This window comes from Garra rufa, chromosome 7 (assembly GCF_049309525.1).
Source record: "Garra rufa chromosome 7, GarRuf1.0, whole genome shotgun sequence".
NCBI lineage: Eukaryota > Metazoa > Chordata > Actinopteri > Cypriniformes > Cyprinidae > Garra > Garra rufa.
The window spans coordinates 34,627,070-34,645,337 of NC_133367.1; the positions used below are offsets into that span (position 1 = coordinate 34,627,070).

Genomic DNA, 18,268 nt, shown 5'->3' on the forward strand with positions numbered 1-18,268 from the left:
AGGGCCACGTTTCTCCTTTTTATTTGGTTTAATGTAATGTACTACAATAACAAAAACATTTAGCTAAAAGTGAAAATATAAAAATAAATGGTAATTCAAAACATGAATAAAAACTACTTGAAATAAAACTAAATATAATTTGACTTTTCTCATTTATTTGGTTTAACATAAAATAAAACTAAAACTAAATAAAAACTAAATAGACGTATAAAAAAGCCTACAAAAAATGATGAAATGTGAAACAAAATTACAAAAATTTTAACTAAAAAATTAAAGCTTCAAAATATAAAATTATTTCAACATTTCTTATTTTTGTTTGGGTTAACATGATGTACGAAGTAAAAAACTGAAATAAAAATAATTAAAAACTATATAGACTAATTAAAAAAACTATGAAAACTATGAAACTGAAAATATAAAGATAAAAAACAATCTAAAATAAGAATAAAAAATGTTAATTCAAATAAAGTGTGTATATATACATATATGTGTATGTATGTACATGTGAGAATAAAAACTATGTACGTATATTTAAAAAAAAAATACAAAAATTGACTAGAAACACAAATAAATTACTAAAACATTAAGTAAAAATTTCTCATTTTCGTTTGATGTACTATACGGGGGGGAAAATGCAAATTAATAAAAACTATATAGACAATTTAAAAAATAAAAATAAAAACTATGAAATACAACTAAATATATTTCCCCTTGTTTTTATTTTGTTTAACATTAAAATTAAAATAAAATAAAAATGAATAAACTCTATAGACAAAAAAATGACAAAACACAAAAAAATGACTAAATCATTAATTGAAATTATAGAAATGGCTGCTTCAACATATTATTAAAAGATTAGATTTGAAGATTTCTCATTTTTGTTTGGTGTTTGGTGTACTAAAACCAAAACTGAAATAAAAATGATTAAAAACTATATAGACATATTAAAAATAAATAAATGAATAAAAACTATGAAATGACACAAACACATTTGGCTAAAAGTGAAAATATAAAAGTAAATGGTAATTCAAAACATGAATAAAAACTACTTGAAATAAAACAAAATATAGTTATTTTTCCTTTTAATTTTCTCATTTATTTGGTTTAACATAAAATAAAAATAAAATAAAATAAAAACCAATAAACTATATAGATAGACATTTTTTTTAAATTACAAAATGCAACAAAATTACTAAAACATTAACTAAAAATTTTAAAGTTTAAAAATTAAAATATAGAAATTATTGCTTCAAAATATTATTAATTTTTTTTAACGTAAAATAAAATAAAAATGAATAAAAACTATATAGACAAAAAAACTACAAAAATGATATAGATGTATTAAAAAAGACAAAAGAGACAATAAGAGAACAATACTAAAATGTTAACTAAAATAAAATAAAAAAACAGAAAATAAAGAAAACTCTTTTCAACATTTCTCATTTCTTGATGTACTAAAATAAAAAAAAAAATTAAAAAATTAAAAACTGCAAAACTCGCAACAAAAATACTACAAGGTTAACCAAAATATAAAAATAAAACATTCTAAATATGAATGAACTATAATGTATAGCAATATTATATAACTATAATAGTATCTCAATGATACTACAATAAATAAAAAAACACTGGTACACACAAACACACTCCTGCCAAAGAAAGCTCTGTATGTAACTCTCTAAAACAATCATGTATGGACCTCTTCTGGTTATTCACTGAACTGCAGCCTCACCACATCAGTGTGTAAATCTGAGCATCATCATCTTTGTGTTTCCACAGGTGGTGAATCAGGTGGCGATGCAGACGTTTGCGAGTCCAGTCTTCAGCTCGCTGCTCGATGTTTTTCTGTCTTGTGTTGTTTTTGTCGCCTTGACCGTTGCCTGCTTCCTGTATCCCCCTGTTACCATGGGGACGGCCCTGGCAACCACACTCGGTCTGGCGATCACAGCCGCTCTCTTGGAACTGGTTTCTCTCGTTTTGTCCATTCGGTGAGTTGAAACGTTGGCATTTCTTCTGTTTTCTTATATCTAGATTAGTTTTGCCATCATCTAGAGCTCAATTAGAGTTAATCGGTAATTAACAGTGAGGTTCCATTAGTTAATGTATTAACTAACATGAACGAACGATGAACAATACATTTATTACACTATTTGTGACCCTGGACCACAAAACCAGTCTTAAGTAGTGGTATATTTGTAGCAATAGCCAAAAATACGCTGTATGGGTCAAAATGATACATTTTTCTTTTATGCCAAAAATCTTTAGGTTAGATTTTCTCAATATTTAGATTTTTTGCACCCTCAGGTTGCAGATTTTCAAATAGTTGCATCTCAGTCAAATATTGTCCTATCCTAACAAACCATACATCAATAGAAAGCTTATTTAGATACGTAGATTTTAAAATTGACCCTTATGATTGGTTTTGTTGTCCAGGGTCACATTTATTCATCTTTGTTATTTTTAGTTAATAAAAATACAGTTGTTCATTGTTTATTGATGTTAGTTCACAGTGCGTTAACTAATGTTAACAAGCACAATTGAATTTTTTTCAGAATCTTTCATTTTAATAATGCATTAGTAAATGCTGAAATGAACATGAACTAAGATTAATAAATGCTGCAGAAGTATTGTTCATTTTTAGTTCTTGTTAACTAATGTTAACACATAAATCTTATTGTAAAGTGTTACCAGTTAATATTCAACTCTGATAATGTAAATATAATTATGATCATATTATTTGTAATTAATAATTTAAGTAATTTATATATAATTTATATATAATCATTTAACAGTTAAATGTGATTTTTAGCAAATCTCAAAATCCCTAAATTTACTTATAACATTTAAAAACCTTTTTCTTTTTAGTTTTTTTTTTTTCTTTTTTTTTTTTTGGAAGACAAAATAGTGTAATATTGGTGGGATACTGTTTATCAGCCATTAACTATAAATAAACCATAAACAAACATGTAAGTAATTACTTTTGTGGTCATCTAGCATTCATTTAAAGTTAATCTTTAAAAACACTCATGTTAAAAAAAAAAATGTATATGTAATTTTGATCATGAGTTATTTAAACTAATAATTTAAATACTATTTACATTATTCAAATGAATTCTTTTTAATCTATGTAGAAAAATAGTGTAAAACTGTAAAATACTGGTGATGTATTGGTTATTTAACTAAACGTAAAAACAATAAACATTTTCGTTAGTTGAAAGAAACATTAACGAAATACAAATTTTTAAATGACAGCAAGTGTTTATTATATTATAACATGTTCATTTTAGTATGTAGCGTATTCATTAATGGTTGATTTTTAGTTATTCATACTCATTCTCCCTAGTTTTACTTGCCTAATTTTACTTTTCGAATTACTTTTGCAGTCATTCTGTGCTAAATTAATTTTAAATTAAATAAATATTTTAAATATTTAAATTATATAAATAAGTTTGTATATAATAATTTATTTATAATAATTTGTTATACATTTATAATAATTTTGTTACAATACGTATTATAATAGTGTAATTTATGATCATTGTGTATATGTATATATTTATAATAATTGTAATTATTTATAGTAATTTAACAGGGAAAAGTAATATTTAGCAAATCTCAAACTGAAAAATACCTAAATCCACTTACAGCATTTAATACATTTTTTTTTTTTTAGTGTTTTATTTTTAATTTATGTAGGACAAATAGTGTAGAACTGTAATATACTGTAGAAACAGCTAAGGTCGTAAAACAATAAACAGATATTATTGTTAGTTGAAGGAAACATTAAAAGAGATATAATTTGTAACAAATGACAGCATGTCTGTCTGTATTATATTATTATTATAATATGTTGTTAGTACCATATGCAGTAATTTAACATTTATTTTTGCAGTCATCTTGCGCTAAATTAACTTGATTCTTCAAAAACACTGATAATTTATACTACTGTTCAAAAGTTTGGGATTAGTAAGCTTTTAATGTTTTTTTTTAAAAAGTCTTTTCTGCTCATCAAGGCTGTTTATTTGATAAAAAATACAGAAAAAAAACTGTAATATTGTGAAATACTAATGCAATTTAAAATAGTGGTTATCTGTTTTAATTTCCTTTTAAATAGAATTTATTCTTTTGATCCAAAGCTGAATTTTCAGCATCATTACCCCAGTCTTCAGTGTCACATGATCCTTCAGAAATCATTCTAATATCCTGGTTTATTTTCAATGTTGGAAACAGTTGTGCTGCTTAATATTTTTTGCAACCTGTGATACTTTTTACAAGATTCTTTGATGAATAAAACAATAATAAAGAACGGCATTTATTTAAAATAGATATCTTTTGTAACAATATACACTACCGTTCAAAGTTTAGAGTCAGCAGTTGATTTGTCTTTGAAAGAAATCAATACTTTTATTCAGCAAGGATGTGTTAAATTGATTATAAGGTATGGTAGAGACGTACATTGTTAGAAAAGATGTGCATTTTGAATTTAACTTTTTATTCATCAAAGAATTCTAAAAAGTATCTCAGGTTCCAAAGAAACGATTTCCAACACTGAGAATAAATCAGTATATTAAAATCATGTGACACTGAAGACTGGAGTAATGATGCTGAAAATTCAGCTTTGCATCTCAGGAATAAATTATATTTTAAAGTATATTAAAATAGAACAGCACTATTTTAAATTGCAATAATATTTTACAATATTACAGTTTTTTCTGTATTTTTAATCAGCCTTGATGAGCATAAGAGACATCTTTCAAACACATTAACAATCTTAAAATCATCCCAAACTTTTGAACAAAATAATGTTGCACTGTAATATTGGTGGTTGGTCTGTTATTAGCCATAAAATCAATTTTTGTTTTTCAGTTTATCAGTTGGGTTTTTCATATCAGTGCCAGAGTTGGGTATACCATATTGGTTTTCTTTATTTTACAAAAGCACAATGTTTTCTTGATATTTCGAGTGTGTACAAATAAAATTAGACCTTTCACAGTTTCAAATGATGTATTAATCTTATCTGTAAGATCAAAAATGACAGAACATTTTAAGTCCTTCTCTGTTATCAAGAAAAAATGCAAGTGATCGTTCAAGTTGCTGTTAGTATTAAATTACTGACTTTGAGTGTTTGTTTTTTTTGATAACTTTAAAATAAAGGTAAACTTGAAAGTAATCTAAAAGTAAAGCAATTAGTAGTCCTGAAAAGCAGTAATCTTAAGTATGTAGTAAGTAATTTTATAGTGGAGTATAACTTACTCATTTATCAGTACATGCTTAACTTTAATAATCTCTCCATCTTTCTCCTGCAGTATGGTGTTTTGTTTGGATGATGTACAGAATTGCACCCGGTCTCTGTTAAAGCTGGTGTCTGGCTGGATCCCACGTCATGTGATCGGGGCCGTGCTCGTTTCACTTCCTGCTGTGTCCGTCTTCTCCCACCTGGCTTACAGTCTGCAGCTGCCCATCCAGGTGAGCAGCTTCCTTCATCCTCCTTACACTGCTGCTCAAAAGTCACTGTACAGACATTTATAACGTTACTCATCAAAAAAATGGATCACAGCCTTCAAAAAGCTGTATGTCAATCAAAGTAAACAGTCTTCTGAACCCAAATGCACACTGTCTTACATCAAAAGTGGAGGACAAGAGATCTTCATCAGTTTCTTGAAGGCTGTTAGATCAAAGTGTATCTTTTGAAGGCTTTGTAATTGGAGGAAGAGTTTAATGCTTCGAAGATGTTACTCTCCTTGATCAAGTCTTGATATGACAAGCAGAACTGTGTTTAGTATGCTTTGAGGCTTTTATATGTAACCTTGGACCACAAAACCTTAAGTAGTCTTAAGTAGCATGAGTATATTTGTAGCAGTAGTCAAAAATACATTGCATGGGTCAAAATTAACGATTTTTCTTTTTTGCCAAAAATCATTAGGATATCAAGTAAAGATCATGTTGCGTGAACATTTTTTGTGAATTGCCTACCATAAATATATCAAAACTTCATTTTTGATTTGTAATATGCATGGCTAGGAACTTTTAAAGGCGATTTTCTCAATATTTAGATGTTTTTGCACCCTGAGATTCCAAATTTTCAAAAAGTTGTATCTCAGCCGGATATTGTCCTATCCTAACAAACCATACAACAATTCTCAATCTCAATTCTCAAATCAGGTCTATGTCCACACACTCCTGCAGCCCTAGTTTGTAACTATGTGTATCTGTGATTGGTTGACTGTTCAATTGTGTGCTCTTTCTTCTTCTGGTTCTGTAGGTGACCATGTTCCTGTGCTGTGCTCTCATTATTGCTATTATCCAGTACTGTAACTTCTGCCAGCTTAGTTTCTGGATGCGCTCTGCTCTGGCTACTGTGGCTGGCTTGTCTTTACTCATCCTGCTCTACAGCGCCACCACTGGGCCCAGGTCAGACATCCTCAACTTTTGTTACCTCTTAAAGGAGTAGTTCACTTTCAGAACATGTCTTTCTTTCTTCAGTCGTGAAGAAATTATGTTTTTTGAGGAAAACATTTCAGGATTTCTCTCCATATAATGGACTTCTATGGTGCCCCCGAGTTTGAACTTTCAAAATGCAGCTTCAAGTGGCTAGAAAGCGATCACAGCCGAGGAAAGAAGGGTCTTATCTAGCAAAACGATGGGTTATTTTCTAAAAAAAAAAAAAAATTACAATTTATATACTTTTTAACCTCAAATGCTCGTCTTGTCTAGCTCTGTGTGTACTCTGTGTTGAGATTAAAAAGTATATACAGGGTTTCCGCGTGGTCTTAAAAAGTCTTAAGTCTAAAATTTAAAAATCAAAATTTTAGGCCTTAAAAAGTCTTAAATTCGCTGTTCTAGGTCTTAAATAATTTTACACAGGTCTTATTTTTCCGATGTCCATGTAACACTACCTCTAATGCTCATTTAAATTCTCTTTTTGTTGTTTCCGTGGTGTTGTAGTTCTTTATTTCACTATTCCAAATATAATTTGCTGTATTTAAACTACAAATGAGACCAGCATGCAATAGCCAATCAGCTTTCTGTTATCTGCGTGAGTCTCTCTCGGATTGTACCGCAGAAGTATAATGGATTTAACTTTTTAGCTATGGGGAAGTGCAAGTTTAGCGATACTTAGCTTGAAAAAACTGAATATAGGGGCTTGGCTAAGGCCAGTTGCTAACAACTAGATTTTTTTCTCCCTCTGTGGAAGTTACTGTGTCTTCAGAATCGCAGTAGCAGAATACAGGTCAAACGACCTTTTTCTGTATATAATGTTATCAATAATAATTAGAAATATAGGTCGAGCTAGCTGACTGCCAGCATTCGAGATACTTTTAAAATGTTTTTTTTTTACTTGCCCGACCGAACAAACCGCCTGATTAAAACTGAAGTGACAAAAACAACTAGCGAAGCATCGAAAGGCAAGAAAGATTCCTATTTTAATACATTCAACGTAAACAGAAATTGATAATGGATAGTGTATTTCTGGTCTATTTGTGACATACTTTAAAACAAATGAATGTAACAGCACTCTAAAGAAACACACTGAGGTAAAAATTTCAAATGTATAGTTTATTTATAACATGATATAGTTCAGTAATATACCAAGTGAGCTTTTTGCTGAAAATTCTCACAATTACAAATGTTACATTAATTTTAGCTCAATTAAAAATTAGTTAGTCAAGTAGTTACTTACATATTAGACAATATGCAACATTAGCAGAAGCATTCTCCTAGCAACGTTTTGCTATAATTCAGCGTTTTGATTGAATCAGTTGAAATAACTCGCTCATGAAGTGACTTACCGCCACCTGCTGGTAATTTAGTGTGTTTAAAAGTATGCCTCCACACCCAACATTTCTAATGTACATAATTATAAATCAATAAATGTATTTAAAACATTAATCTCACTTTTAATTTTGCAGTGTAAATTATGTAATCTCACTGCTAACAGCCATTTAGAATTTATTGATAAATTCATAAAATAAATTTCAAAGGTAATGCATACATTTCAAAAGTAAAAAAAAGGCCTTTATAAAGGTAAATCAAATATGCAGATTTAAGATGTAAAAGCTAATAGAGCACTGATGAAAATATTGCTTCAGAATTTTTTTTTTTTTTACGTCAGATATTTCTAGTGGTACTTTTATGGGGATATTTTGTGTGGAATAGTATCTGCTGATATGAAAAGTTCACAGTATATCGTAGTAATAAATTTAATTTATGACAGCCATGAAATTGTGTTTACTTTTTACATTAAACACATTAAATATTACATGTATGCATGTAATATAATATTTATTTCCATTACAGGTTTCGGTCTTAAATTTCATATAAGATGGTATTAAAAAGGTCTTAAAAAGTCTTAAATTTCACTTGTTCATATCTGCAGAAACCCTGTATATAGATTGTAAGTGTTTTTAGAGAATAACCAATCGTTTCGCTAGATAAGACCCTTCTTCCTCGGCCGGGATCATTTAGAGCCCTTTGAACAGCTTCAAAAGGCTCTAAATGAAGAGCCCTTCTATGGTGCTTCTATGGGCACCATAGAAGTCCATTATATGGAGAGAAATCCTGAAATGTTTTCTTCAAAAAACAATTTCTTCACGACTGAAGAAAGAAAGACATGAACATCTTGGATGACAAGGGGGTGAGTACATTATCTGTACATTTTTGTTCTGAAAGTGAACTACTCCTTTAAGCTAGCATAAGTATTGACCAAATTTACCATTATTGCTGAAAATTCACTTATCCTCAGGCCAACATGTAGATGAGTTTGTACAGATTTGAAGAAATGTAGCATTACATCACTTGCTCACCAATGGATCCTCTAGAGTGAATGGGTGTTGTCAGAATGAGAGTCCCAAACAGCTGATAAAAACGTCGCAATAATCCACAAGTAATCTACACCACTCCAGTCCATCAATTAAATCTGTGTTTTCGGCTAAAATGTGCATCCGTAATATTTCTTCTCCAGTAAAAAAGTAGTCTTGTCTGAATCAGGAGAGAAATATGCATAGATCAAGCACCATTTATAATCGAAAACAGACGTTTTTATCAGCCGTTTGAACTCATTCTGATGGCACCCATTCACTGCAGAGGATCTGCTGGTTAGAGTGATTGTAAATGGAAACAAACTCATCTGCATCTTGTATGACCTGAGAGTAAGTACATTTTTAGCAATTTTTGTGTGAACTATTCCTTAAGATAAAAACTGTATGCATTATAGTTTTAGACCATTGTATAGGTTCACTGCAAAAAAAGGCTTGCATTTCTTAGTATTTTTGCCTTGTTTCTAGTCTAAATATCTAGAATTTCTTAAATTGAGATGCATTTACTAGATAAGCAAAATAATGTTAGATATTTAGTCTTGTTTCCAGGGGGAAATAAACTAAATCAAGTGCGTTTTTCTTTAAGCAAGTAAAATTATCTGCCTGTGGGGTAAGTAAAAGTAATTTACTTAGTTCAAAATGTAAATTTTCACCTCTGGAAACAAGACTTAATATCTTATGTCATTTAATTTAAGAATTTTTCAATATTTTGACTAGAAACAAGACAAAAATACTAAGACGAGCCTTTTTTTTTTTTTTTTTTTTTGCAGTGTTTGTGATTTGTTGACTTTCATGATTATTCATGACTGTACATGTCCACTGGTGCTGAAGAAATCCATCCAATATCACCCAAAACAACAGAATTGTGTCTGTAAAAATAATTTAAATGGATAGTTCATCACAAAAATGAAAATTACTCTATGATTTACTCACCCTCAAGGCATCCTAGGTGTATAAATCTTTCTTCTTTATTTCAGACGAATACAATCAGAGTTATAGTAAAAAAAAAATGCCCTGGCTTTTATAATGGCAGTGAATGGCTGTTGAGATTTTGAAGTCCATTATAGTGCATCCATCCATTATAAAAAGTACTCCACACGGCGCCTAGGGGTTAACAAAGGCCTTCTAAAGTCAAGCGATGCATTTGTGTAAGAAAAAATATCTATATTTAGAATATTGGAAGAGCCAGGACATTTTTAAAAATAACTCTGATTGTATTCGTCTGAAAGAAGAACGTCATATACACCTAGGATGGCTTGATGGTGAGTAAATCATGGGGTCATTTTTCTTTTTGGGTGAACTCTCCTTTTTTAACCACTCATTTTCTGTAGAGTAAATTGAAAATGCCTACTCATCTGTGTTGGACACGTATGGTTGCTGTAGAGACTCTTTATTTATGATGATAACTATTTTCTTTTTTTTCCAGTGCTACTGACATTTTTCCAGCATCTGGGTGAGTGTTTTTTTTTTTATACTTATGTCAAGAATATATTATATATTATTAAAATAAAATGCACTTAATGAATCATGACATTATTCATATTGTTCAAACTAAAACTAAAAGGGGCCCAATAAAGGAGTAGTTCTAGAATGAATGTCCCGATAATTTACTCACCCCCATGTCATACAAGGTGCTCATGTCTTTATTTCTTCAGTCGAAAAGAAATTAAGGTTTTTAAAGAAAACATTCCAGGATATTTCTCCATATAGTGGACTTCAATGGGGATCACCGAGTTAAAGGTCCAAATTGCAGTTTCAACACAGCTTCAAAGGGTTTTACACGATCCCAGCTGAGCAATAAGGGTCTGATCTAGCGAAACGATCAGGCAATTTTTTTTTTTTTTTTATAAAGGACAATTTATATACTTTTTAACCACAAATGCTCGTTTTGCACTAGCTCGACTGCACACATTACGTAATCACTTTGGAAAAGTCACGCATGGTTAGTTCTTTGTCTGTGTACTCTAGTTCAAAAAGGTAGTCTAGGGTGGAAAAACTCCATCTGATTTTCTCCTCCAACTATAAAATCATCTGACATTGTTGTTTTACCTTTTATTGTAAAGGGCGTTTGACTTTCTTTGCACTTTCGCTTTGTAAACACTCGGGTCAACTTTCCAACCTGATTATGTAATGTGTGAAGTCAAGCTAATGCAAGACGAGCATTTGAGGTTAAAAAGTATATAAATGTTTTTTTTCATGAAAATGACCAATCGTTTCACTAGATAAGCCCCTTATTCCACAGCTGGGATCGTGTAGAGCAGAGGTCTCAATCTCAATTCCTGGAGGGCCGTAGCTCTGTAGAGTTTAGCTTCAACCTGCTCCAACTCACACCTACTTGGAAGTTTCTAGTAATCCTGAAGACGAAGGCCTGGAACAAGGCCAGGTGGACGGTGCCGCCGGGCATTTAGAGCCCAACGCACTTGCCAATGCAACAACTACAACATCCGCTGCACCACTAAACCCTCCATCCACCTTTATCAGTGGCCACGGTGTGCCTTAGGGCTTTGAATTAGGCCCGTCTCCGATTACAGAGGAGTTGCGCCAAGACACCAAGGACAATTCTCCTGTCCCCGAGCTCAAATGAAAGGATTACGAGAGTCCTTATCAAGCACCATTGCTAAGTGGTACACAACCTCCCTCGATAGCACAACTGTACGCTCAATTCCTGGAGGGCCGCAGCTCTGCAGAGTTTAGCTCCAATTCACACCTGCTTGGAAGTTTCTAGTAATCCTGAAGAACTTGATTAGCTGGATCAGGTGTGTTTGATTAGGGTTGGAGCTAAACTTAGCAGTGCTGCGGCCCTCCAGGAATTGAGTTTGAGACCAGTGGTGTAGAGCCCTTTGAAGCTGCATTGAAACTACCTTTTGGACCTTCAACTCATTGGTCAATTCAATGTCAGGTCAATTATATGGAGAAAAATCCTGGAATGTTTTCCTCAAAAACCTTCAATTTCTCAAAGGCTCAAAATGTCAATTTCAGTAACTAGTGCTATCTCATCCAGACTGCAAATTGAGACAAAATTCTGTTATTATTCTGTAGAACAGAATTCTGTAAAATCTCTTCTCTTGCCCCCAGGAACATGAGTAACCAGAGTGCCACAGTAGATCTGTCAGGTGAGTTGGTCTCCTCACCCACAGCGCTCGACCTCCTCGTCCTAGAGACCGTGCTCTCCTTCTTCCTCCTGCTGATGCTGGTCTGGTTCCTCAACCGGGAATTCGAGGTCAGCTACCGCCTCCATTACCACGGGAACGTGGAAGCGGACAAGCATCGCATCAAGATCCAGACCATGCGAGATCAAGCGGACTGGCTGCTGCGTAACATCATCCCCATCCACGTTGCCGAGCAGCTGAAGGTGAACCAGAGCTACTCCAAAAACCACGACAACGTCGGGGTCATCTTCGCGAGCATCGTCAACTTCAGCGAGTTCTACGAGGAGAGCTACGAGGGCGGGAAAGAGTGCTACCGAGTGCTCAACGAGCTCATCGGAGACTTTGACGAACTCTTGCGCAAGCCTGCGTTCTCCAATGTAGAGAAGATTAAAACCATTGGCGCCACCTATATGGCGGCGTCCGGATTAAACGGGCAGCAGTGCCAAGAACAGCCACATCCCCATGCCCACCTACGTGCCCTCTTTGACTTCGCTCTTGAAATGATGCGCGTGGTGGACGATTTTAACAAAAACATGTTGGGTTTTAAATTCAAGCTGAGAATTGGCTTCAACCACGGGCCCCTGACTGCCGGCGTCATCGGCACAACCAAGCTGCTTTACGATATCTGGGGCGACACGGTCAACATCGCTAGCCGCATGGACAGCACGGGAGTGGAGTGCCGCATACAGGTTAGCGAAGAGAGCTACTGCGTGCTTAGCAGAATGAACTATGCCTTCGATTATCGTGGCACCGTTAACGTAAAAGGGAAAGGGCAGATGAGGACTTACCTGTTTCCCCAAATGAACGAAGGCCTGGAACAAGGCCAGGTGGACGGTGCCGCCGGGCATTTAGAGCCCAACGCACTTGCCAATGCAACAACTACAACATCTGCTGCACCACTAAACCCTCAATCCACCTCTATCAGTGGTCACGGTGTGCCTCAGGGCTTTGTATTAGGCCCGTCTCCGATTACAGAGGAGTTGCGCCAAGACACTAAGGACAATTCTCCTGTCCCCGAGCTCAAAGGAAAGGATTACGAGAGTCCTTATCAAGCACCATTGCTAAGTGGTACACAACCTCCCTCGATAGCACAACTGTACGCGCCGTTAGCCAGACCAGAGACGCCTTTGCAAGCAGAGGAAGATGAAGACGTAGATGAGCGTACTAAGCTCAGGGCAGTGGAGTGATTCCGATGTCAGATTTCCTCCTCACCTCGGCTGACCTTCTTCAGGAGCCAATCAGCAGTCTACTTCCTTCACGGGGCTTTTCCGACCACAACTGTTGGAGTTCCAATGAGTAGCATTAGCCTGTATAAGGGCGTATGTGTTGATAACGTGACCTAAATAGAAAAAAAATAGATCTGCTGTGTGGATCACAGTGTAGCACGGGAGGGGGAAATGGATTTAGTTGGAGTTTATATTTCTGATGTTCTCTAATTTTTTTGGGTTTGTTTATAAAGTGCCTTCACGTTGTGTAAGATCAGTCAGATGAACAAATGAAAGAGATGTTTGAACAAATATATCCGCATGGCTTTATGAAAAGATGTGGACAGTGAAAAGCTGTTTTTGGTAATGTATTACACCTCTAATGCCATATCAATTTTTTTCATTTATTTCAGTATTTCTTTTTCTCTCAAAAGCGAGCCAGTTGCTAATTTGAAACGGGATTACAGGCTAATGCTTTAAAGAGAGTTTTCCTAAAAATGAATTACTCACCCTCATGTTGTTCCAAACCTGTAAGACCTTCGTACATCTTCAGAGCACAATTTAAGATATTTTTGATGAAATCCAAGCTTTCTGACTCTGTATAGACAGCTACGCAACTAGTACGTTCAAGGCACAGAAAGGTAGTAAAATATCGTTAAAGTAGTCTAATGGTGCAACTGTAATGTTATGAAGGTATGAGAATACTTTTTGTGCGCAAACCAAACAATTCAACAATTTCTTGTCTTCTGTCTGTACTCAATGCGTGTTCACAACTGTAACAAGCATTGTTGAAGTCATTATTTTAGTTTTCTTTGTGCACAAAAAGTATTCTCGTAACTTCATAACATAACGGTGCAACCACTGATGTCACATGGACTATTTTATCGATGTCCTTACTACCTTTCTGGGCCTTGAACGTGATAGTACCGTTGCTGTCTGTGCAAAGTCAGAAAGTTCAAGGATATCATCAGAAATATCTTATTGTTGGGTGCAATGTCCAATGGTGCAACCGTAATGTTTTGAAAACATGAGAATACTTTTTCTGCACACGAAACAAAAACAGCGTCTTTATTCAACAATTTCTTGTCTTATGTGTGTCTTTGACATGTTCACGACAGTACCACAACGCATTGTTTGTGGTTGAACCATTGGACGATTTTAACGATTAACTATTTTGCTATCTTTCTGTGCCTTGAACATAGTAGTTGTGTTGCTCTCGGATTACATCAAAAATATCTTAATTTCTATTCTGAAGATGAACGAAGGTCTTACGGGTTTGGAACAGAACAAGGGTGCGTACTTAATGACAGAATTTTCATTTTTGGGTGAACTATCCCTTAAATTCTTATAATGAATATACAGTCAGTGTATTAGTTTCGCTGCTCTACTACATGGACGGTCACCTAAATCACATTAACATAACATAAAACCAAGGAAGACAAGGGAGGATAGATGTAGATGGGCTTTTGGCTCTTCTGTCCACAATGCCCATATCAATATCCACTATTTTTGGCAGCAAACAATGTAGCTTTTATCAATGGGAGGTAAAAGCGGCACATGCACAATTGCACCCTAAATTCACAAAATGAGGAAAAACAGCACAATCAGCCTTATTTGTTGGAATCGCAATCAAGATGGCAGAAACCACGCTGTGGGGTGCTCTCCCCTTCATTAGAGGACACAAGGGCCGGGTGATTGTAATGCATTCGGGAATTCAGAATATAATATTTGTTGTAAACATGCTGTGTTTAGAGTTTTTTTTTTTATTAATAAATAAAATTTTTCACCATGGCACTTAACGTATTTAAAGGGATAGTTCAACCAAAAATGAACATTCTGTCATTAATTACTCACACTCATGTCTTTCTAAATCTGTAAGACCTTAGTTCATCTTCATAAGACAAATTAAGATATTTCTGATGAAATCCGAGAGCTTTGTGACACGTTCAAGGCCAAGAAACATAGTAAGAACATTGATAAATAGTCCATGTGACATCAGTGGTTCAACCCTAATTTTATGACGCAATTTTGCGCACAAAGACGACAAAAATAACGATTTTATTCAACAATTTCTTCTCTTCTGTGTCAGTCTGCAACACATTGTCTTTGCACACAAAAAGTATAGCGTCTCATAGCGTCTCAAAGTTACGGTTGAACCACTGATGTCACATGGACTAACTTAACGAAGTCCTTACTCACTTTCTGTCATTAATTACTCACCATCATGTCGTTCCAAACCCGTTAGACCTTAGTTCATCTTCAGAACACAAATAAAGAGATTTTTGATAATCCGAGAGCTTTCTGACCCTGCATAGACAGCAACACAACTGACACGTTCAAGCATAGTAAAAACGATAAATAGTCCACGTGGCATCAGTGGTTCAACCGCAATTTTTGACGCAATTTTGTCTACACTGTTTCAACTTAAAAACTTAAGTTCATCAGCTGCCTTGTAAGTTTTTAAGTTAAATCAACTTAAAAGTACAAGTCGTTTTAACTCATTTTATTGTTGTGAGTTGAAATAACTTGTAGTTTTAAGTTGATTTAACTAAAATTAAGGCAGCTGCTGAACTTAGGTTTTTAAGTTGAAACTGGTGAAATCTTTTTACAGTGTAGGGTCAGAAAGCTTTTGGATCTCATCTAAAATACTTTAATTTGGGTTTCAAAGATGAACGAAGGTCTTATGGGTTTGGAACAACATGAGGGTGAGCAATTAATGACAGAATTAACATTTTTGAGTGAACTATCCATTTAACGAATCCTAAAACAGCAGAATGTACTCACCCCCTTGTCATCCAAGATGTTCATGTCTTTCTTTCTTCAGTCGTAAGGAAATTATGTTTTTTGAGGAAAACATTTCAAGGTTTCTTTCCATATAATGGACTTCTATGGTGCCCCAGTTTGATCTTCGAAAACGCAGATTCAAAGAGCTCTAAACGATCCCAGCCGAGGAAAGAAGGGTCTTATCTATTAAAACGATGGGTTATTTTCTAAAAAAAAAAATTACAATTTATATACTTTTTAACCTCATTCTCGTCTTGTCTAGCTCGGCAAGACAAGCGTTTGAGATTAAGAAGTATATAAGTTTAAATGTTTTTAGAAAATAACCCATCGTTTCGCTAGATAAGACCCTTCTTTCCTCAGCTGGGATCATTTAGAGCACTTTGAATCTGCATTTAAACTGCATTTTGGAAGTTCAAACTCGGGGGCACCATAGAAGTCCTTTATATGGAGAGAAATCCTGAAATGTTTTCCTCAAAAAACACCATTTCTTTACGACTGAAGAAAGAAAGACACGAACATCTTGGATGACAAGGGGGTGAGCACATTATCTGTACATTCTTGTTTTGAAAGTGAACTACTCCTTTAAATCTTGAGTAAACTCCAGCCAACGAAGCCTTCAATGACAGATTTCGTTGCTGAATTGTTTATCAGTGCATCTTGATTAATTTCATTCAGTGCCTCAAACTTTTTCGTATCCGAATCAGTTGGTTTTCACTGTGATTATCGTTTTTAACTGATCACCGCGCACTTGTGATACCCGTTCACCCCGTGGCCTTGAACCTTGAGTGAAGAAGGTTCTTCTGCTGCCACAGTTTCCGATCAACTTGCAATTTTGGTGTAATACATTTATTTCTGCCTACTTTTTAATTTGTATCTGATAGCTTTCTTGTGCCGATTTTGACAGCTCTTCTCATTTATTTTTTGACATATGTGCAGAGATCTGATTTTCTTTGCTTTTCTTTACCTGATTTTTTTTTGTCTCTAATGCGTTCAGAACACTAGAGAATAATCTACGCGATGTGTCTTACATTTCAGTCATCAGTCGAGCAAAGCAATTTTAGTTTCGTAAAGCAAGTCCTTTATTAATGAATAAGCTTGGCTCTGAGGTGTGCGAGGACAGATTTCTTTCTTTATTTCTGTTTACAGAGCAATCACTCGTTTGTTCTCAAAAAATGGAAAACATCCAGTGCCTTTTCGGTTCACTTATTTTTATTTTCCTCCCTCAGTTGTAACACCAGGAGTCGAAATAGCTTTCAGAACACCTGCAATATTATGTATCATATTATTATTTCCTCTTTGATGTGAATTATAATTCCAGCCTTTTTTTATCAAAATGTACACTGTGTATCTTTAAAATGGAACTTTTCGGGATGGAAAAGGGATTTGATTTTGCTGTTAATTGATTTATGGTGCACTGCTTTCCAGCCAACACATTCACCGTCGAGTTATTGTATCACTCCATTGGCTAAAGAAGCCTAGTGCTGACAGTATTGAATTATCATGAATTGTGCATAATGTATGTGGTTTTGTATTAAATGCATTTGTATTTATTGGGGCTGTGCATGAATCGGTGCACAGCCACGGAGCCTAATATCAAAAGGGCATATTTATGAAAGGGAGCCACTTAAAGCAAGGACAAAATGGGTTTTAAACCCACTTTCACCTCACGTAACAAGCACCTAAGGCCTAACTCTTTGAGAAAAAAAAGTGCCTCGGATTAAATTCTACTAAGTTTTATATTTTAAAATGAAAAAGTGTGAATTTAATAGTATGTGTGATCGTTCCCACTTTCTCACCACTGCCTGCATCCTTGTAGGTTTTCCGCGTTTTAGCTTCGCAGTTTTGTTTTATGTAAAACTGAACAAATCTTAATCGGTTAACAGACATATTTCAGTGCAAATCTAAAACCTGTTTTCAGTGCTCAAGAGTGTTAAAAAACATGCCCTTGAATATGATTTCACATGCTTTTATTAACTGTGTATTAATTATTTTCGTGCCTTATATGGGAATGTGTATACCAAAGAATTTTTAAAAAGTGTGGGCAGAAGTTTCTGTTTTCTTTTTTTTTTTCCCAGCAGCACATGTTCTTCAATAACTTGTTCTTATGCACATGAGACACAGCGGGTATTGATTTATTAGCCGTTATATATTCAGGCAAAAAAAAAAAAGCATAATCTGTATACATTTGCACAGTGCACTCACTTTGTATGTACATATCATGTATTGTTTTATTTGATTTCTATGTTTCAAAATGGATAATACATGTGCATGTGCCAGATTTCGAGAGTAGAGAAACAATGAAAAGATACCAGAA

The 18,268-nt window shown here is 34.1% G+C and overlaps 1 protein-coding gene across 1 annotated transcript in view; it reads left to right on the forward strand.

Annotated features, from left to right (window-relative positions):
* Positions 1–18,268, forward strand: part of adcy9 (adenylate cyclase 9) — a 56,499-nt gene extending 38,231 nt beyond the window's left edge. The window contains exons 6-10 of the mRNA XM_073843810.1: positions 1,780–1,988; positions 5,307–5,466; positions 6,263–6,411; positions 10,243–10,269; positions 11,892–18,268. Of these exons, the coding sequence (XP_073699911.1) occupies positions 1,780–1,988; positions 5,307–5,466; positions 6,263–6,411; positions 10,243–10,269; positions 11,892–13,152 (1,806 nt within the window). The 3' untranslated portion in view covers positions 13,153–18,268. The remainder of the gene's footprint in view (positions 1–1,779; positions 1,989–5,306; positions 5,467–6,262; positions 6,412–10,242; positions 10,270–11,891) is intronic.